This window comes from Lycorma delicatula, chromosome 8, assembly GCF_047948215.1.
Source record: "Lycorma delicatula isolate Av1 chromosome 8, ASM4794821v1, whole genome shotgun sequence".
Classification (NCBI taxonomy): Eukaryota; Metazoa; Arthropoda; class Insecta; order Hemiptera; family Fulgoridae; genus Lycorma; species Lycorma delicatula.
Window position 1 is genome coordinate 96,338,850 of NC_134462.1, and position 22,810 is coordinate 96,361,659.

Genomic DNA, 22,810 nt, shown 5'->3' on the forward strand with positions numbered 1-22,810 from the left:
CCGGTATTTCTGACAGAGCCACAATAATCCACTGACAAAACTGTATCAAAGACAATTACTTAATTTTACCAGTGGTTTCGTGTGTCGTATTGGCCATCAGGGTTTTGTAATGTTTACAGAGTTAATTTTAAATGATCGATTTACGGAGATATCTAAAGGTTGAAGAATGATGTCATTCTACCAGGAATAATAAGCCTGATCACACTTTCCATTTATCACTCTTTGCTTTAAAACATCGGTCATATGACTTCTAAAATTGTTTATTAATAGAATGGAAGGTTTTCGTATTCGTCGACGCTTCCACACGCATTTTATTGTACAGTCCAGAACTAATCCATCATTCATTCATTTTTTTCTTATGTTTGTACGACCATATCGAGTGGAAATTTTTCATCTTTCGGTAGATGTTTTCCTTTAAAAATTAAACATGAGATATTTTTTCCCTTCCGAAAATATTATCAGCATCACCGAGTGACGTTGGTTTTTGTAACCGGCACTTCGCATCTGAACATTCTTTCCACTTAAGTTCCAATTGTTGTTGTCGATGACATTTTGAAAGTCACCGGTGTAGTCTGTATTCCCGATTTATTCTAGAGAATAACTGTTCCTTTTTCGTAAAAACATGACATCTTTTTGGCAGTTTATCTTCATATGCTTCGATTAGCCTCTATGTTATAGTCATCCTTCTTCGAATAGAGAAAATATATCGGTAAAGAGATCGGCGTACCCGGTTAAGATTCGCTTTAAATTCATACCTACTATTGGTTTGCTTGGCATTTCTCCCGCCTCCACCCCATTCGGTCGCCCTAAAGCATAAGACCAAATGTCTGTGCCACAAACGGCTACTGAGCCTCGAAACAGTTTAGCGATCAGTATCCTAACTAGTTCCTAGAGCTAACCTAAAAGCGTGAGCGGAATAAGCGTGGTATCATACACCACTTGCTTGCGTTTCCCACCGCCCGTTTGTCATATATCACTAGAATGGGTAGGCGCACCCCGTCAACTAATAAAACATATATGACCATCAATAATTAAATTTATCTTATCAAAGACAGCAATTCGCTGCCACGCCTAGGCCGCTGAATACCAGCAAGTACCTGTCCACCATTAAAGCGCTTGGAGCCTTAATCTGGCTGATAGCCAGACATATTTCTCGGTTAGCTTCCTACATCAGCGCAGTTGGAGTCTTTTCCCTTAGGTAAATTACTGATGTCGGTTGAACAAAGCAACCGCATCAAGGAACTTCCACACGGTCCGACAATGCGGCTCTTGCCACATTGACTCGCCGCTTTTGAATGGCCAATTTTCCCCTTGACCTCTAAGTTCTAGGGTGGCCTGAGTTCTGCCCCCCCCCCCCAAAAGAGCTGGGCGTTATCATCATCTCTACTGATATCTAATTCATCGGCAAATCAAGGGCTTTCATCTGAAAAATTTCTGTAGTAATCGCATGAGATAGGAGTTTAATTTTCTAAAACAGGTAATTTCTCATAGAAAAATATTTTGATTTATCTACATTATTTTATTTCATAGGATGTAGGTTTGTAGTCATAACAAAGCAGTATGTATTACAATTCTGCAAGGATTGATTAATGTATATACATATGTTTAATAATTATATATTTAATGATGTTTAATGATTAGATCCATCAGTGTACAACCTTAATATCCATGTACAGGCTGTTTTTAACCGGACAAAATGGTGATAGTGGTAAATGGTAAATCATTTTTTTTTATTAATTTTCATAACGAAAATGGTAGTAAGTGACCTGCAATGAGTCATAAGTCATTCCTAAGTACTGTTTTATAACCGTTCTCATAAATAACCATCATTCTATACCGCCGGCTCCATGGCGCGAGTGGTTAACGTCTCGACCTTTCATCCGGAGGTCCCGGGTTCGAATCCCGGTCAGGCATGGCATTTTCACACACGCTACAAATCATTCATCTCATCCTCTGAAGTAATACCTAACGGTGATTCCGGAGGTTAAAAAAAAAATCATTCTATACCAGTATATGCAATAACTCCGCATACACATATCATGTTCAAATATACACACATATGATTGAGGTTCTATCATTGAAATATTATGTAAATATTGGATTAGCTATTGAAAAATAAGTATCATAAATAAAGTTTTTTCCCTAGTAAAATTCGGTTACGTTCGGCAACATTAAGTAACAATATATTTCTTCTTTCAATGCCATTTAAAAATGATGAGAACGTTGGACGGGTGAAGAACAGCGCGTGTTTACAATTAACTTATTCTACAGAAATAGTTTACTGTTGAATAACGATTGCTTTAACGTCACTTCGGTATTCATCGAGATAATCCGGTGTCGTCAACCTGTGCTATTTAAGAGTCTGGAAACAAAAATTTGAAGAAACGGATTCAGAGTTGAACAATAAGCCTCCTGGTCAACAAAGGAATTTTTACCTGAAAACGGACCCTAAGAACTCAAAATCTACTAAGCCCCTAACGGTCTGCACGTCGTCAATTGGTTTCACTTGACTTATCGAACAAGTGTTCAAAGGACTCTTCATAACGATTTACACAGACATCAGTCTAGAATTCATAATCGGTTCGAAAGGCGATAAAACAGTCGCCAAAAAAAGTAATGAATCATATTTCCATCTACTTGGAGAAGAGAATAAACAAAATTTCTGGTATCGGGCAACTCTAATAAAATGCATATCGAGTACTACTAATTTCACTATATCGTGTACATAGCATCTTCCAAGAAGCTTCTAGTTCAACGTTAAACCGGTTTCTTCAAAATTCTATACATAAACCTTAACTGTATGGGTTGACGACGTCGTATCATTTCGATGGTTAATGAAGTGAAGTCGAAAGGGCCGTTATGCAGCCGTAAAACTATCGTCATTTTTGTTAAAAGCTTTAATGCAAACCCAGTTCACCCGACTAACGCTCTATCATAACTAATAGTGATATTATTTGTATTATCACCGAATAATGTAACGATCTATCACCGAACATACTCGAATGTTAACGAAAAAAATAAGCCGTTTATAATCCTTCCTTCATTTTAACGCATAGTTCCTTAACAAAAATAGGAACATTAATTTGTTACTTCACATTGAATACCTCAGTCTTTATTACGAAAAGCATATAAATCACCACAATTATAAGACAGGCCAGGAAATATTCCTTTTTCTAAGAGTATTGATGTCCACTAAACGCCTAGTTTCTTAGAGCTAAATGGAGTGAGTTTCACTTGTAGGGTGTAATAATACCTACACTTCGCTAAACTTGGCATTTTTGGCTCGGTGAAGACTACGCGAGACCACTGATTTAATTTGACAGACTTATTTATTTTGTTTATATACGTACAAAAGTCTTTTTCTCGTTAAAATACCACTGAACTGCATATCGGTTGGAATCACCATCGGTGGGATATAAAAAGAATATGATGTCTAATTTCTAAATAATTCATAAAATTCTTAGGATTACACTATTGGTAACAACTTAAATACAGATTATCAGACAACAAAAATAGCTAGCTACTATCCCGTAATTTTTAAATTTAGTACGTCTTTTTAGTGCTTTCTAGGCTTTGTATAAAGACTGATGTTATTAAATACGCGAATTAACTTCATTCTGATGATTATACGTCATTATGAATAGGTTTAAAAGAAAAAGAGAAAGAAAATACAGAATTGGAGAAACAGCCGGTCGACCTCGACTAGATTATATAGAATCGCTTATTACATCACATCTAGGGAAAAATTAAAATAAGATTACCTTACAACCTATTCGGTTGAAAGGAATTATTAAAGTCGGAATACCTTTTGAGACTGATTTTATCAAACCTTAAAGGATGATTTTACGTATTTCAGAATTTCTTCTACACTGAGTTTTTATATTTGGCTGTATTTATGTAATTTTTCCTATTTAATAAGTTGTTATTAAAATATGATGAATTATTATTATGTTAATATAAATGTAATAATAAATTATAAATGCAATTATTATTATTCTAAAACACGTATTAAAAATAGAAACAATCACGAAGAAAGACATCGATGTTTGAAGAACCCATTGTACAGACGAACTATATTGATCGCACAACATATAAAAATAATAATAAATAAAAATAATAGATTAAAAAAATATGGTAGCAAATAACCGATGTTTATTGCAAAAAAACCCGGTAAAGCGTTGTATAATATTCCCGCCTTTTTTAACAGACAGATTTTTATTTTCAGACGCCATAAGATTTTTAATTAAATATTAATGAGTTAATTATGCAATATTCAGAGTACAATTGCGAAAAAGATCAAAATCTTCATTAAAAAAATTTGACCCCTTTGCTACCTCATATAAGATTTTTAGCTGAAAGCAAATAACTTAGCTTTAAAGGACAAGTATAAGATTGGCCAAAATCTTGGTTATCAGGCTTTTCGAAAATATCGACGGATGGAAAACATCTCTATAGTCTACAAAACACAAAAAAAAATTATAGAAATTTCCAGAATTTATGGTAACCTGATTTTATTATCTCTGGACTGGCTCAACATAAACACTTTGAAAATGGCTTAAAAAATTCTATACATGGGGAGGGGCATTGATGGCATTAAATTTTTGACAAATTAAAATCGGGGGAGAGGTAGTTATCACAATTTTTATTTTTTAATTTTGTGTATAGAGGTGGTAGAAAATTTAGCTTTAGTACAATGAAAGTACTTACTAAGTTAATTAAAATTCCGAACTTTTAAGTCGACAGTATTTAAAGGGGATATTCAATATTAAAAAAAGTTTAAATTTGGCACAAATATTTAGATTTATAAATAAATAAATATATATATAAAAATGTTAAGTTCGTTTGTGTACGCTTCAAAAACTCAAAATGTTCTGCACCGATTGAGTTCAAATTTTAGCACGATATGTAACCGCATCAAAGATTGTTTTCATCTATTTTTAATTAACCTATCTATCTATTTTTAATTTGTACATCTTTAATTTGGAAATATAAACAAAGGAAAACCAATCAGATCAATGCAAGATGGCCGCTGTCAAACACAACGACCAAATTTCTTTGAATTATATTTAATAGCTAAAACATCTGTATTTTATTAAATAAAAAAACACGATAAAAAAATTTTAGCACGATATATAACCCGCACCAGAGATTGTCTTCATCTATTTTTAATAAATCTATCTGTCTATTTTTAATTTGTACAGTTTTTTAATAAATAAGAGGCTAATAAATCAGATGGAAATGTAAACAAAGGAAAACCAATCAGATCAATGCAAGATGGCCGCTGTCAAACACAACGACCAATCACAAAGAGCCCGTATGGCTGTTGCCAATGGAAACAAAATCACAACTGATTAAAAAATTTCTTTGAATTATATTTAACGGCTAAAAATCTTTATTTTAATTTAAAAAAATTTATTTCTTTGTACGAATTAAAGAAAGTATTGTGATCGCGAAAAATTTCGGTTTTCAGATTTCAACGGAAATATCCATTTTGACCAACCCTGAATCAATTTTGATTAGTTCATTTCGTGATTAGTTCAATCCATTTCATGACGTCTGTACGTACGTATGTGCGTATGTATCTTGCGTAACTCAAAAACGATTAGCAGAAGAATTTTGAAATTTTGGATTTAGGACTGCTATAACACCTATTTGTGCACCTTCCCTTTTGATTGCAATCGACTGGAACCAAAAGTGTCCAAAAAAAGCCCAAAATATCAAAATATTTGGATTTTGAACTTTTTCTTAACTGCAGTAATAAGCCCTTGTTGAGAGCTTTTACGATATATAATAACTGGTACTTATTTTCATTGGTTCCAGAGTTATACCCAAATAAAATTTTAATTAATAAAATATTTGGATCTTACAAGGGGAAGAATCGGCTCGAATAAGACTTCATTTCCTTTTTTTAATTTAAATATATTGATTTATTAATAATTACTAACCTCTGATTGTAATTTTTTTTACAAGAAATAGTAATCCAATAATAACAATAAAATAATGAAATAAATCAGAAGTTATTAATGAAATAAAATTCTATTTACTTTTCATTTTAATTAAAAACTTTTTACAGAGGTTAATAATTATTAATTCATCTCATCCTCTGAAGCAATGTATAACGGTGGTTCCGGAAGTTAAAAAAAAAATTACTAATAAATCAGTATACTTAAAAAATAAAAAGTTAAAAAAAAGGAGATGAAATCTGATTCGAACCGATGTGCCTTCATGCTTGTAAGATCCAAATATTTTATTAATTAAAATTTCATTTCGCTATAACTTTGGAACCAATGAAAATAATTACCATTTATGATATATCGTTGGAAAGATGTCAATGAGGGCTAATTACAACAATCAAGAAAAAGTACAAAATACAATTTTTTTGGATTTTGGGCTACTTTGGAGACTTTTGGTCCAGTCGATTGTAATCAAAAGGAAAGGTGCACAACTAGATGTTACAGCAGTCGCAAATCCAAAATTTCACCATCCTACGGCTAATCGTTTTTGAGTTATGCGAGGTACATACGCACAAACGTACGTACAGACGTCACAAAATGTTTTGAACTAATCACGAAATGAACTACGTACAGAAGTCACGCGCCGAAACTAGTAAAATGGATTCAGGGATCGTCAAAATTGATATTTCCGTTGAAATCTGAAAAACGAAATTTTTCGTCATCACAATACTTCCTTTATTTCGTTCAAGGAAGTAAAAATCGTAACACTTTTGTATTATCATAAAAATGTGCGAACATTTTTTTAAAAACCGGATAATGATGATATAACTTGTTTGTCGATCAGCAGAACTTATTTTCTAGTATCGCTTGAAAAGCTTATTTCTAGATAAAATTTCATAAAATTTTTTATGAGGTAACATCTGTAACATTACTATTTTCAAAAATCTTTCATCATATGCTTTCACATATGAGACCAAGGTCGCAGGAAATGAAGACAAAAGTGCGAAGGACAATAATAATTTCCAGAAATTATTACTCTAATGGAACTTCAAAGAAATATGTTGGGGAAAACTGAATCTGAGAGAAAGTCGGCCATACTCGACTACCGATCGGCTTATTTCGTTTATTTCATCGAAACACAGTCTATAGCTGAAATTGAATAAATTGGCCGGCCGTGACACACTGAAACCGGTGAAAAACAGAGATCAAACGATAAACATTATCATGTCAAGCGGAACGAAGCGACATATCATCATTAGCTCGTTTGTTCCACCAATCGTAAACCAACTTTGCTTTTTGTTTGATAATTACACTAAAAAAAAATAAATCAATTTTTACGTGTCACGTCATTGATAAGCCGACCTAAATTTGTAATGCACTTATAATTTATCACCTGCTTAAACTAATAAATAATAAATCATTTTTAGAAATTACATTCCCGACGTAAATGTGTAGTGCAGTTAGGCCATATCTGAGATGTTGCTGAATGTATCGCCTAAAATATTGTAGCTTTTTTTTAAATAGATAAAATATAGGTAAAGCACCTTTATAAATTAATAAATATTATAAAGTAACAAATGTATTTTTTTACTTAAATATAAGAACTATTTTTTTTAATAGTACTTAAATAAATTATGATATTTTATAGCCATATAACCAGTAAGACCCAAAATATCTAGGTTCAATTGGGGCATTTTCAAAAAAGGTGATGAATCTTTATTGAATTGTATAAATTAAAACATAACCAAAGTTTAAAACACGACAAAGCAATCTCGTTGGTCTTTTTACACGAGCGCCCAAAAAGGAGGGTATAATATTTAGGGTGTATGTATATATGTTTGTTCACCGTAGCAGTACAACAGCTGAACCGATTTAGACGTATAATCCGCGTTGGAATCCTTACACCATGAGTGTCATAGGTTATATATACACTCGTCTATAAGTTTAAATATAAATTAAAACAAAATAGGAAAAATGTATACTATATACAAAATTGTCACCCGCACGCTCTTTAATTATCTTATTAAAGAGCAACGGTTTGTTTTTTTTTTTTTGGCAGTCGTGTTTTTTAATTTTCAATATTTATTACTTTATTTCGGAAAATAAGTATAAAAGATTAATAAAACAATAAAACTAAAATATAAAAATATTACTTTATCAATTCTTCTTTATATACATTAGTTGTTTTTTAATTCGGCACCAAATTTGAAAAAAATATCGAAATTTAAGGCACTTAAAAAACTTATTTATTTACATTTTACTTCGTTTTTATTTTAAAGGCTTTTTTTGGAAAATATTTGTTATTTTAAATTTTTTATTGTTTTATTTAAAAAGTGATTGGTCAACAAAAATATCCTACTCGAACGAATAACCCCACAAGAAAAACGACACAAAGAAAATACATTAAAAAACCTTCAAATATGAATTATTTTTTACTTTGTGTATTTCAGATAATTTTACTCATATATTCGCAAAAAAATATAATCGAATACCAGAACACTGTATGTAACAATTCGAACAAACCGATATTAACGATAACAAACTTTTCTTGTCTTCAAATTTCCTTCGAGAAAATAGGATTTGTAATTTAAAACAACACCTAGTTAAATTATTTGTAAAAAAAGCTTTAAAGTTAAAGAAAATTATTGAATCGGTCCGTTCGGTAAAGACGTGAACATAAAAAAATATTACAAATACAGATCGATTTCAGATCTAATTTTTTGAAGTCAGTTAATTACAAAATAAGATCAACAATGTAAACAATACAGTATTATAAAAGTGATATGTTTGACGCAGAGCGCAAAATATTACAGATGTAATTCTAACCGTAATCATCAATAAAAGAAAAAAACACACGCATCCATCTGGTGTTCTGTTTGGTAGCAAATCCCTTTACCACACCGCTATCTCCATCCATTTCTGTCATAAACCTTTTTCTTCGTCCCCTTGTAGTTTCCAATCTTCACTACATCTATTTTTCATCCTTCTTTCTAATATGCATAAAGTTCTAAAAAAATGAAGCTTGTACCAACGTACATGCTAATGAGTTTTGATATGCATGATATGCTAATATGCTAATGCATGATCAGCAAAACAAACGTCCTAATGGTAGAAGCTTTTGTTTTCATTTCGCAAATTAGGTCGGCGTGCTTTTGGACACAATATTATCATTAAATATGAAATACGGTAATACAGTAAATAACTTAAATTCCTAATTAAATTATTTAATTTTATCGATAACTTTATAAATTTAAATTATAACCTCTACGATTAAAATATTTTTAATTTATGAACAAATTCACAACCTTCAATAACTGACAAATTTTTAATTATTACACGGCAGTTAAAATTCGCTCGTTTTAAAATGTTGGCTTATACTCGTACGAGTCATAATAAGAAATCATTAATTTATTCTGCTCCTATGTAGGGGTGGTGTTATCATAAAGTTATGTGGGAATAGCACCGATTTAAATTGAAAAAAAAAAAAACAACAATGGCAGACAGTAGATTCATTTTACGAAAATCTGTTTTCCTTTATGTATAAAATAGAATTTAAAACAAAATATTATAACAATATTAAATTATACAATAAAAATACACTTAAATTATATACCTTTGTACAGTTAATGTTGCGTTCAAATTTCTTAAAAACAGTTAACAACTATTGAAAATAACTTACTGAAAAGAGATAACATGTCATATTAAATAGATAATATAACATGAAACGAGGCAAGTTGTAAGCCATTTACGTACGATACACAACAATATCGAGCACTTTTAATAAGTGATATCCGATTTCATTTAAAATATTTGCACCTGTATTTTCTTATGTTAGTATCCGGCCGAAAATTGCCTAATTTCTTCCGTTTAATAAAGAAACGGATATATTTCTAACAGATAAATTCATTCTGATATTAAATAAAACAAAGATACTGGAAGTTGTAGAATTTTGTTATTTACATAGTGAAATAAAAACGTTTGAAACAAAGAGTACGAAGATCGGATGTAGTAGACCGGCACAAGAAAGGAAACGTTTCATGCAGAAAAGAAATCTGATGAAATTAAGATTTAAAAATATGACCTAAATAAATACGTGTGTAGAGTGGTTCTTTATGATGATAAAACATGAACGACAGGAAAAATATAAATGGCTTTCAAATGTAATATTATATAAAGATGTGAAAATTGGATGAGATGAGTTGGTAAAGTACAAAACAAAAAAAGATTGAAAACAAATAGAAGAAAATTGTAGTAGAATCTTGTTAAGAGATCGAGCCGATCGCTAAGATTATCAGTTAAGATAGCTAGATTTAGTTACCTTGATAATAAAGGGATGTATAAACGGTAAAAACCTGTAGATAAAACCGTTTAAAACAGAGAATGGAGATCAGAAGAAAACCGACTGAAACGGATGAAAACTTGAAAGATCTACAATTAAAAACTAATAAAAAATAAAATCCCGAGTTTAAGTTCTCGAGCATATTTAATTTAAACTGGAAAGTTTAAGTTGAAAAACGTGTAAGTGTGTTTTTTACATCATAATGTATATAGTATAATACATAATATGATTTGTGTTTTTATAATTTAATATAAATAGTTTTTACACATATGTAATTTGATAATGAAAAATTACATAATTTTAAATTAGTATAATTCTATACTTATAAATTTACTGCAAAACAAAACAAATTATTACTTACCACTCCTGGTATAGCGGCACTAACGAATAAAGCTAACGTATCTGGCCACGGTAACAATCTATACTGATCCCACCATCTTTTAACGACTAGAGACACATAAAAACCCAATATAAATGTAATTGGAACATTTTCACTAGTCTTTGTAAAATATAGTCTGATCATTTCAAAAGTCCTATAACAACACAAAAAAAGAAAAATTAATTACATAAATATTAATAAAAAAATATGTTACAAAAATATTAGCTAGAAAATGAATGTTTTATAGTGGAATCCACAGAATTACTCTTTCTATTATATCTTTAATTGTTATTTAAATATTTAATCAACAATCTGATTTCTAATGTTTTTTCAAGTTCGAGCAAGAACGACTGAAAAACTTACAAAATGAATTTATCTCACTGAAATTAAGAATCCACATGAGGATATCTTCACGTTTTCTTCGACGTATCATAAGTACGGTATATTGAACTGAGAGTAATGTATACTTCAATTGTAAAATGGATTTACTGAATCGTGCATCGTCTATTAAGCCCTGATTGTAACACTAAAAGCTCTATTTTCCTTTCTCTTAAGCGAAACACCATTCGGCAGTTCCGTACGTGAAATTACATCGTCGATGGATTACTGGTTCTGTGAACTATTGAGCGTCCATGTGCGTACACTTATTAAATCATGATGAGTAATTATTTCAATTATTGTATTTTTGTTTTATTTTAAAAATCATAGTCTTTATACTTTATCTTAATTGTTTTTCTTTTATTTTTGTTTGCTTTATTTTTTAATCGATTCTTTTAAAAGTGTGCGGTGATGATAATTATCTTACAGTCGAATTGCTCATCTAATTACAATTTTTTTTTTTCAAACTGTTCGATAACATTTCTCTTTGCGGTTTAGTTCGATAACTGTTTAAAATATAACCTCTTCTTAGTCATTACTATTTAATAAATTTAATTTACTGAATAAGAATAACAACAGATAACATCAAATCAATTTGATATGTGTAAAATTGGATATTATCATGAAATGAAATACAGGAACAAACTAAGGTGTACTAATTGAAGTTAATTATAATTAAAATATGTTGAATCATCATGTGACTCTGATAAGAATGAATTGTTTGATTCTTATGTTAATTTTCGGTTGCAGTATGTATATAAAACTGTTGAAAAAATCTAATGTGGAGACTACATGATTTCCTCATACGCCTATTAAATTACATATACACATTTTTTTTTAAAATGAAAAGTACAAAATTTTAACCCATTAATAACTTCTAATATTTCTTATTTTTTTTATTTTTTATTGTTATAATTGAATTATTATTTATTGTAATTTTTTTTACAATCAGAGGTTCATGATTATCAATAAATCAATATATTTAAATTAAAAAAAAGTTAGGAAAAGGAAATAAAGTCGAACTCAAATCGATGTGCCTTCCCCTTGTAAGACCCTAATATTTCATTATTAAAATTTTATTTGGCTATAACTCGGTAACCAATGAAAATAAGTACCACTTATGATATATCGTTGAAAAGCTCTCAATGAGGGCTTGTTATTGCAGTTAAGAAAAAGTCCAACATCCAAATGCTTTGGATATTAGGCTTTTTTGGATACTTTTGGTTCGGTCAATTGTAATCAAAAGGAGAGGTTACTAAATATTACATAGTCCTAAATTCAAAATGTCAACATCCTACGGCAAATCGTTTTTGAGTTATACGAGATACATACGTACAGACGTCACGCCGAAACTAGTCAAAATGGATTCAGGGATGGTCAAAATGGATATTTCCTTTGAAATCTGAAAATCGAAATTTTTCGAGATCAATACTTCCTTTACTTCGTACAAGGAATAATGAAACTGAGAAAAATAATTTATACTGAAAAGAATTATTATTTCAATTTAACTTCAAATTTCAACTAATAGAAATAAATAAGTACAATAATGGCGATTTCAAATGGTCAAAATTTAGAAATGAATTGAAAAATTTTAATATGATTTCAACTAGTTTTTAAAAATTTATTTTATTTTAAATTCTTTTAGTTCTTTTTCAATTTAAAATATAAATAGACCAAAAAACTGTCCGTATGATAAAGAAACTATTTACAAAAAAATGAAATCCAGAAAGCTGCATCTTGATAACAAAAAATTAATTTAAAAAAAGAGCTTATAAATACCGCTACAGTATACATATTTCTACTCTCTGAAATGCAAAAATATGTATTATTTTTAACCCAGAATTGTATCTAATGGTTTCCGAGAAAACTGTGGCAAATCCTCTTTTTTAGATTTGCCGTAAACAATCTTCCTTAAATTATCCCTTATAGCTAAAACTGTAGCAAATATTCAGCTATTGCAGGGAAAATTAAAACATCATTTATCAGATAATATCAGGATAAGTTTATTGTCCTAAAAATATATGTTTAATGTTCATTAAAATGTATCTTATAATGGTTTCTACAGATATTCAATAGAACATGTTTTTAGTTGTACAATTATGAATCAGTGTAAAGGTTGTGTACAATGATAAGTTTATATATCTGACTATTTATAAAGATCAAGGTAGGTTCACGTAAAGAGCACTCTTGAAATTAATGGAATAACAGTAACTTATTCTTCAGATTATAACCAATAGATTATTAAATCGCAATATGGCGAAATAAATACTATTATTAATTAAAATTACAACATTTAAGACAAGAGAAAAACAATATACAGTAATTTAATAGGATCTAATAATTAAAAAATTCTCTACAGTAAATTACCAAATCTTTTAACAACGATTTTTACAGTAAAGTACAAATAAATGTTAACATTTGTTTTGTGAATCGTTAATTATAAGAAGAGGTCTACAGATAAACAATCATTATTCAATAAGAAAAGAGTTTGTTCCAGCCGAATGATTAACAGAGTCTTTGTAAGTACTTAAATAAGCCACACGATTGTACAGTTGGTCTGATTATAGGAATGAAATATGTAAACAATTTAAATTTAATCCCTTAATTTTTTAAGAATTTTTTTTTTTTTTTATTACTAATAAGATATTAGAGTCTTTTACGTATTTACGCGAAGTACATTTTACACACCTTTCTCTATTACTTGCAATATACTTGTTATTTTAGTTGTGTAAAGACACATTATCACACCAGCTACCTAATCATTCATTATCTTGATCTTGTCAACAGCTATTCGAAATCTGCCGTAGTTTTATCAGTCACAACATTGTTCATGGCATCCCTCCAGAGATCCGTATGGAGAATACGAATTCCTAATTATTTTACATCGAATAAAGTCATACTATGTGATTTCCTAAGGATATTCATCTGGATATTTAATTTACTGGTTCCCCGTTGCCTTTTACATTCTAATGCCATTTACCAATTATGTGATTCTTCCTTTTTGGAGTTGAAAGACAACAAAAACCACAGAGGGCTTTCACCCGCACTCCCATATCCGTTCTATAAATATAATATACCTATTACATTATTACTTATTTATTTTTTATTAAAATCTTTTGTTGTTATTTTTGGTCGGATAGTACTTATGACCGATGGAGTATCACTCCCCTCTCGGTTAATTTCTTTTCCTGTAGCGGGATTCATTTATACTGTCTTTGTTTTTATTTTTTTCTAAATCGTGCTTGAGAAATTTTTTCTAAATCGTGCTCGACTTATTTTATTACCGTTTTGCTACAAGACTTCACAGATATTCACTATAATACGGAATCATAATTCGTCATAGTACAATATTTTATTCCTTCTTTTTTTGGCGACAACCTGTTTGACTGCACCTCACTAAAATTTTGAGGAAAATCCAAGTTATTAAATCAATATTTTTAATCTATTCCTATCCCGACTAGATATTTAGATTTCCTTAGGATTTTCGGGATTCTTTTACTAGTAGATCGCTCCTTTTTCACCAGCCACCCTTTTCCATAAGCCACCATCCCTTCCGTCCCTGCGGTGTTGTATTAGTTTGGTTTTTGGGGAGGATCGGAAGGAGGAAGGTTAAATTCATTTGGGGATTCAATAATATCCTACTCTGTAGCTGTCTAAAGAGCCCGACCAGGGTGAGGTACATTTTGTGTAAAATCGGAAACACTAATTCTCTTTGCTTATATTGATACCATAGGGATTGTAATACCTAAAAAAGTATTTATTTTACAATCCTTTTTTAAATTTATATTTTTAAAAAAGAGCCGAAATTAAAAATAATGACTTAGTAAAAAATATAATTTCTACATTTTAGCCGAGGATTTAAAAAATTAATTTTATTGTTCATTTTTTAATTTGTAAGTAAAATAAGATGCGTCTACTAAAAACATTACTCGTATGAAACTAACCGTTAGGAAGAAACGCAGTGGCGAGAAACCTGTCTTCTCCCAACAAAAATAAGAAAGAAATACAAACTTTTATTAAAAAAAAGAAAACACAACTCACAGAAGGAAGGTAACAAGAAGAAGAAGAAGGCAACTCAGAAAAAACAACAAAGGGTGACATAATTTTTCCTAGACTGACTTTTGTTAAAAGTACGCAATAAGACTTTAAAATACTAATGACTTTATTATGGACTATTACCGTGCAATTCTCCCTCTATGAATCATGAGATCTTGCGGATGGTGAGGTGGCTTGTACAGAGTAGCTGGACCGAAGGTGCAACCATATCGGAGAGGTATCAGTTGAGAGCTAGACTAAGGATTTCTGAAAGAGGGCAGAAGCTCATTCTTTAGTTATTGTAAGGGCGTAGGTCAGGAAGACTTAAAACGGCCATATCAACATCATTCAATCTTCTGAGTACTGCGCAGATTAAAGCAATGGAGAACCACAACTGTTTTTTTTCCAAGAAAATGTAGCTCTCTGCACTTTCATTTAACAAAAATGGAAGCCTCTTTCTTGGTAAAATATTCCGGAGGTAAACTAGTCCTCCGTTCGGATCTCCGGGTGCGGACTATAAGGAAGAGGTTACCAGAAAATTAAAAAATAACATTCTACGAGTCGAAGCGTGGAAAGTTAGAAGTCTAAAAAAGGTTAGTAGGTTAGGAAATTTAAAGAGGAAAATGGATAGATTAGATGTAGATGTAGAAGGAATTAGCGAGTTACGGCGGGAAGAGGAGAATAACTTTTGATCAGGCGATTTTGAATAGTTAACTCAGCGTCAAATAAAGGGCAGGGAGGAATAGGTTTCGTAATGAATAAGAAGAAAGGGAAGAGAGTAGAGTATTTCAAAAAGCTTGGCGATAGAATCATTGTATAGTTCCAGCACGATGCCGGGCCTCCCCAGCTCTCTTGTGCCATTTCCTTTTACTTAAATCATCTTTCCCTGAGAAATGGATCTATCGTGAAGGTCCACAATCCTGGGCACCAAGATCGCCTGATCGAACACCTTTACATTTTCGTGTCTGGAGATGGATGAAAAATATTGTACACAAAACGAAAACACATTCGCATGAGGAATTAATTCTCCACATCGTGGATGCGGCTGAGCAAAGAACAACCCTGAAAAACTAAAAAGAGCAACAAAAGCAGTAAAGAAGAGTGCCAAGAAATGTGTTGAAAATGGCGGCTTCATTATTGAACATTTATTATAAACTAGGACGTGTAATTCATTTTGGTCTACTGTACTGTTTGTAAATAAATTTGAATTTTCCTATCTTTTCTTTGTTTTATTCAACTTATCATACACCATTTTTTTTAAAATTAAATTCTCTACAAGATTTGTATATAAGTGTTACATGTTTTTTACTCATTTAACAAAGTTATTGTACATCAAACATAAAAAAAACAGGGGTTTTACCTTAATTTATTGGCTTTCAACTCAGATTTCTCAAAAACTACTGCATATACGGTTCTGGGACTTATTTTATTAGATTTTTCACGTCAAAAACCGTAAGAAATCACAATTCTGTCTCTTAATTAACGTCCTAAAAATTTCAGTACGACCTCATTTCTCTGCGGTAGCTAAAATCAGAGCGAAATATTTCACTATCCTTAACTCGTAAACGAAGCATTTTAGGAAATATGTTTATATGAACTTTTTCCATTATTTTCACGAATAGAATAGATTATGAAAGTCCTGGGAGAACTTCGTGATACACGCTGTATAGAAGAATTCCTCACTCTTTCATGATAGAAAGAGTTAGGGAATTCAAGGATATAGAAGAGCTAGAAGAGTTTGGGAATTATAAGATAAATCGGATATCGTAATTAAGATAAAAAAGGGAATGTATTTGATGGAGAGTGAACTGAAAGATTACATCGAATATAGAGTAGAGAAAAATTGAGGGATTGAAATCTGAAAGGGTAAAGGAAGAACATAATGTTGGAAATTCCGATAAAACAGATAAAATATCGTTTGAAAATACTTATTCACATTTTGAGACAGCGATAAAAAAAAGTTAGAAAGTTTAAGGAAATTCAGACAAGAAACTCGGGCTATAGAGTCAGAATAAGTAAACGGAGTAACGTCCTCATTAATTCAGTTTTTTTTATTTTATTTTTATTTTAAATAAATATAGATGATTACTCATACGGAATGGTAAACCGGTCATCGAGAATACTTAAAATAAATAATTCAACTAAGTTACATCTTATTCGTTTATAAAGGTTATCGGACTAAAATAATCCATGATAATATACAAGTAGCATTACATCGGTTAGTAATAATTATTCTAAGCGTGACATCACACGTCTGTATGCGGTAAGCAAATGCACACGAACGAGTACGTTAAAAACACAAACTCGGAAATATAATTTTTACAATTCAATTTTATGAAAGATAATTACTTTTACTCACGATACGGAATCGAATTAAAAATGTAATTAAAATCCTATTAGATCATAACGCATAATATTTTACTAAAACTAATAATAGCAATAAAGATCATATTCTTTAAGGATAAATATCTTCAGAAATATTTATTTTAACGACCTAATAAAGAATAATTATAATCGCAATCAACAGTTAATATCGATAAAAATTAAAATTAGAAATTAACCGGTTATACTATATGAATGTCAGTAAGATCACCTTTATCAAGGTCAAACAACGAAATAAAATATAAAATGAGTAAATAAAACGTAAAAAATAAATAATGAAGATATGTATTATCGCTTTACCTTTTTTAAAAATAAATCAATTTAATAAAAATTAAATTATTTAACAGCAATAAATATATCGTATACTTTCTATATATTAATAATTTAAAAAAAAAAAATAATTTTCGCTATTAAATCGAAAATATAATATTTAGGAATACTCGATATCGTTGCAGAAAATGTCTTTAAAGTCAAAAAGAAAAAAACATCTTTCTTTCTGATCCACACATAATTATACATTATGCAGATCACTACATTATAAGATAGAATATAAATATAAAATACAAAGTAAAAGATGAAAATAGATATGATTAAAGTCCATATTAATTATTTAAATATGAACAAATGAAATAATTTTTCGGTAAATATAATTAATTACTACGAAATATCGTAATTCTCAATTCATAAGGCGCTATTGAAAATTATTTTGTGCACACATTTATGTACACGTTGAACTGGATGCGGATAATCTGTTATTACAAGACTGCCTAAAAAGCAATATAGTATATTTTTAGGGTACGTATGTGTATTCCATAGTAGCATCTCAACGGCTGAATCGATTTAGATGTATGACCCCGCCGCGTTGGAATCCTTACATCACCGGAAGTGTTATAAACTAAATAAATATATTAAAAAAATCAGGAAAATTCAATTGTGTTCGACCCTTGGCGATTTTATAGGCATTGATGTTTTTACTACTGGAATTTTCCTGGCAAGTTTTACGAGTGATTTGCCATGCCTTCCCTATGTAACTAATTGAAAAAACCTAACCACCAAAGAACACTGGTATCCACAGTCTAGCATTCAAATCCACATAAAAGCAACAGCCTTTACATGGACTCGAATCTTAAAACTCTCGACTTCGACAATCAGCTGATTTTGCGATAACGAGTTTAACCATTAGACTAACCCAGCGGGTTATATATGTATATATATATATATATATATTTTATTTAAATAAAGAAAAAAAAAAGAAAAAAAAAAGAAAAAAAAATAATATACAAAATTTTCACCTGCACGCTCTTTAATTATCTTATATTAAAGAGCAATATTTGTCAGCAATGTTTTTTTTTTGGCAGTCATATTTTTTAATTTTTAATATTTATTTATTTTTTTTTAATTACTATTTTTTTTTAATTCATTGACAGAGTAATATCGTTTATGTTATAGAGAATCTTTTAATTATATAATTAATAAATTGGTGAAAATATTTTTCAAATTGTTCGGTAATAAGGTCCTTAATATTCAGTAATAAGTATAATAAGGTCCTTTTTCGTAAACCGAATTTTTTTTTGTTATAAGAAAACATTTTCGTTGCCCGGTTTAGTAAGGAGGAATGAATATTTTTTTTTTTTTTAGAAAAGATTGCATTCATAAATAAAGAGTAATAAACAAGAGTAAGTTGACATTTAATTTTCTAAATATCCGTCTACACGATTTATACATGTAGGACTCAGACAAACGCTAAATATTACCACATTTTTTGATAATCAAAAAATGTGTTAATCTGGTAATTTTGGGTCTGACGAAAATTTCAGTTTTATTATTTATAATTACATTTTTAACATTTTAATCTGTATTATTATTGATATTAAAAAATCATACTAAAATCGTTTTACGAGCACAATATTTATTATAGATCTACCGAATTCTGCATCGGGAGATCTACAGAAGATTCGTCATCACTTAATTCCCTACCGCTTCATTCAAACTCAGATATATCCGTCCAAATGTCCTTCTCATATCTCTTCTTGTATATGGCCGTTATTATACTCCCGTAGACTACCTTGCTATCAGACAAGCGTAGACTACCTAACACGGGTTAAAAAATTCCAGAAAATTTTCTAGGCAATCTCGAGAAAAAAACACCCCTTGCTAGGCTTACTAGGGAAATTCAGGTGTAAAGGGGTTTCCGTTATCTTTTTCGCAGAGTTGAATACACTGCCGCAAATCAGCACGCCAAGCCTACCGAACTGATAGCCCTAAACGTGATTCCTTCTTTCTATTCAACGCAGGGACTGTCTGTAAAGTAAACATCGTTACTGCGAGAGAAAAAACATGCACGGTGTCTCATGTATCTCAGATGCTTTGCATTCATAAATGGTGTGGCATATAATGTAATCAATAGGTTAAAGATCTTAGTTACATCTCCACCTCGTAAGGAAGGTAGACAGCTGTAAGTATAACAAATGCAAATACAATAAAATTATTGTATTTCATTCTCTTTCGAGAAATTGTATTTTCTAATGATAATTGATCATAAACTGTATTTGTATTTGCCCCACAAAAAAAAAAAAAAAACACGAGATATATATTTCCCTTTTATATATTAATTTACTTGTGTTTTTCGTATTTATAATGACAGGGTTTAATAACAGGTTTATATTTAAGACTTTCATCAAAATGTAAAGTATTTCCACACTGCATAGGCAACCAACAAAACTACTAAAATTCATCGGTAAGTAAAATAAATATTATGGAATGAGGTTATAATTATTAAAATTATTTAATAATATTATTCTTACGATACAAGTTGGAAATTTTCAAACCAAATATACGAAAACTTTTCAACGAGCAACGTTTAAACGATATCAAAATCGAAAACTGCTGTGCCGAGAGTTCTATTCACAACAGGACATTCTTTTCGAATGCAGAAGAGTCTACGATTAAAATAATTACAACATTTATTGGCCGGATCACATAAAAATTCTACGAGAATCCAGTATTTGCAAAACTAATATAAACGAGCGGTTGGACTATTTCGAGATTCATTTTTTGCTAAACTTTAGGAAAATATGAGAAAACACAGAAATATTCTTCAATCACGGTGAGGCAGTCCAAAAGAATCACTTCCATTTCATCCGATCTGCTTCCTTTCCTCGTTTTTACGGTTCGAACCCGATTACTGTAAGTCGATAAGAAAATAACCAGTACTCTGTATTTTCGTAAACTTTTCTCTAACGATTACAATGTGTAGTTCCATATAAAAGCTGCTGTATTTTTTAATACACCCGTATTTTGCCCACAACCCGAAGTAGATCTACACAGTTGACGGCGTACAATTGTAACACATTATTTCTCAAAACTAAACGTTAATGTCCGATTTAACTAAAGGCGAAAGATAATGCAATTTTGGCTCGATCGGTTACAGGTGAAGTAAGAAGAGCATTTTAAGAGCCTACGCTTTAAAAGTTACGCGGTTCGATTTATCAACAGAACAACGGCTAGATCTATACTAGCAACTCTAAAGAAACCATGTCTAATACCTCGATTCTTGGGATTACTGCTACACCGACAAAAACGTTTTAACACGTTTATAATTCTTGATATGTTTTCGTAGAAGAATATTTACGATTCATAATAAAATGTAAGATTTTGCTTATAACATTGTAAATCGTATAGTTTGTGAACTCAGACAACAGTAATATTGACAACCAAATAATAGAAGTACGAGTATAATAACGGTCATATACAAGAAAAGATATGTGAAGGGCATAAGGACGGATATATCTGAGCATTATTTAGCAGAATACTGACGGAAAACCATAAGACTAACGAAGAAAATTTTTTTAATTTTTAACATGCGAAGTATTTTTTAAATCTACAATATTTTGAATAAAATTAAAGTATTTTTCAATTTTAATGTTTAAAAATTAAAGGCACCAAATTAAAGGTTTGTAAATTGCCGATAATTAAATTTAATTTGGCGCCCAATACGATAGATGAGATTTAAAAATAAAGAATTTTTAACAAATAAACAATAGATTATAGTAGCGACAAACCGCTTTTATCCGGTTTATATTAGTCATATAAAAAAAAAAGCTATAAAACCACAAAAATGTTGTTTGTTACCTTAATCTTACATAACCGGAATACTATTAATATGTATGATAAATTACTCTTATTTTATTTATAACTACTCTTACAGTTTTGATAGTTTCCATTTTACAACAGCGGAAAGATGTCAATAATTAAAAAACGTCCCCACTCGGATGATAATATTTCATGAAAAATTTATATTACTACCTCCTAACTCTGACAACACAAAATCCTGATTTAAAGTACAAGTAGAAACCTACTTGTATAAATGTTGGTCTGTTAATGGATTTTATACTTTCAATAATGTGTATCAGGGGATTAGTTTTTTTTTAACAATAACGATAATGATCTTCGTGCGAAGAGACACGAGTTTTCTCTTCTCTCTCTCTCTCTCTGATCTCTTTCTTCTTCTCAGAACAAATATATATATATATATATACACTAGCCAGCCAGAGCTCGCTTGGCTTACCTGACCTTCTAGGCAGGGGTTTTTCCCCCTAGACCCAGACGCATTCGTTATCTTCATAGTTGTTAGAATATTAAACATTTTACAGATATTCATTAAAGAAAAAATTAATCATTTTACTTCATTATATTTCTGTTGCCATGGTGACAGAAATATAATAATGAAGTAAAAGGATACTTTTTTCTTTAATGAATATTTTTAATTCACAAATTCACTTCCGAGGGGATTAAGGACTCGATCTGTGGCTTAAAACCTTTCCTGAGATAACCCAAATATATCCTGAAAATTTGAAAGTAATCGGTTGGTTGGTTCTCGCGTGATGCTGTCGCAAATAGACAAATTTTCGCATATATATATATTTATATATATAAATAAGATTTTTAATTTGTTATATTTTAAACACAGCTCTAACCTTAATGTTTTCCATTTTTATTTGCAAAGTACAAAATTTGTGTTAATTATATTTAATATAATTTTAGATATCGTTCGAACAAATAAGTTGTTCGTGCCGTTCATTCAAAATAAAAATGTGAGCGAGCACATACAACAAACAAACCAATGCACCATGCTCTTCTATTGGAGAGATATAGAGAGAGTAAAATATTATAAAACTTTTGCCAGTCTGTTAAAACTATTTTTATTTTTTAATTTCAAAATTTTATATTTGGCGCCAAATTAAACTTAACTATTGACAATTTGTTTGATCCTTAATTTGATGCTACCTTTAAACAATTAAATTAAAAAGTATTTTACTTTTATTTAAAATATTGTACATTTAA

General features: G+C 30.3%; 1 protein-coding gene across 2 annotated transcripts in view; it reads right to left on the minus strand.

The window, feature by feature from the left end:
• Best2 (bestrophin 2) overlaps positions 1-22,810 on the minus strand; it is a 380,716-nt gene that overhangs the window by 141,312 nt on the left and 216,594 nt on the right. For both annotated transcript variants that reach the window (XM_075372465.1, XM_075372464.1), the window contains exon 3: positions 10,655-10,826. In XM_075372465.1, coding sequence (XP_075228580.1) covers positions 10,655-10,826 — 172 coding nt within the window. The remainder of the gene's footprint in view (positions 1-10,654; positions 10,827-22,810) is intronic.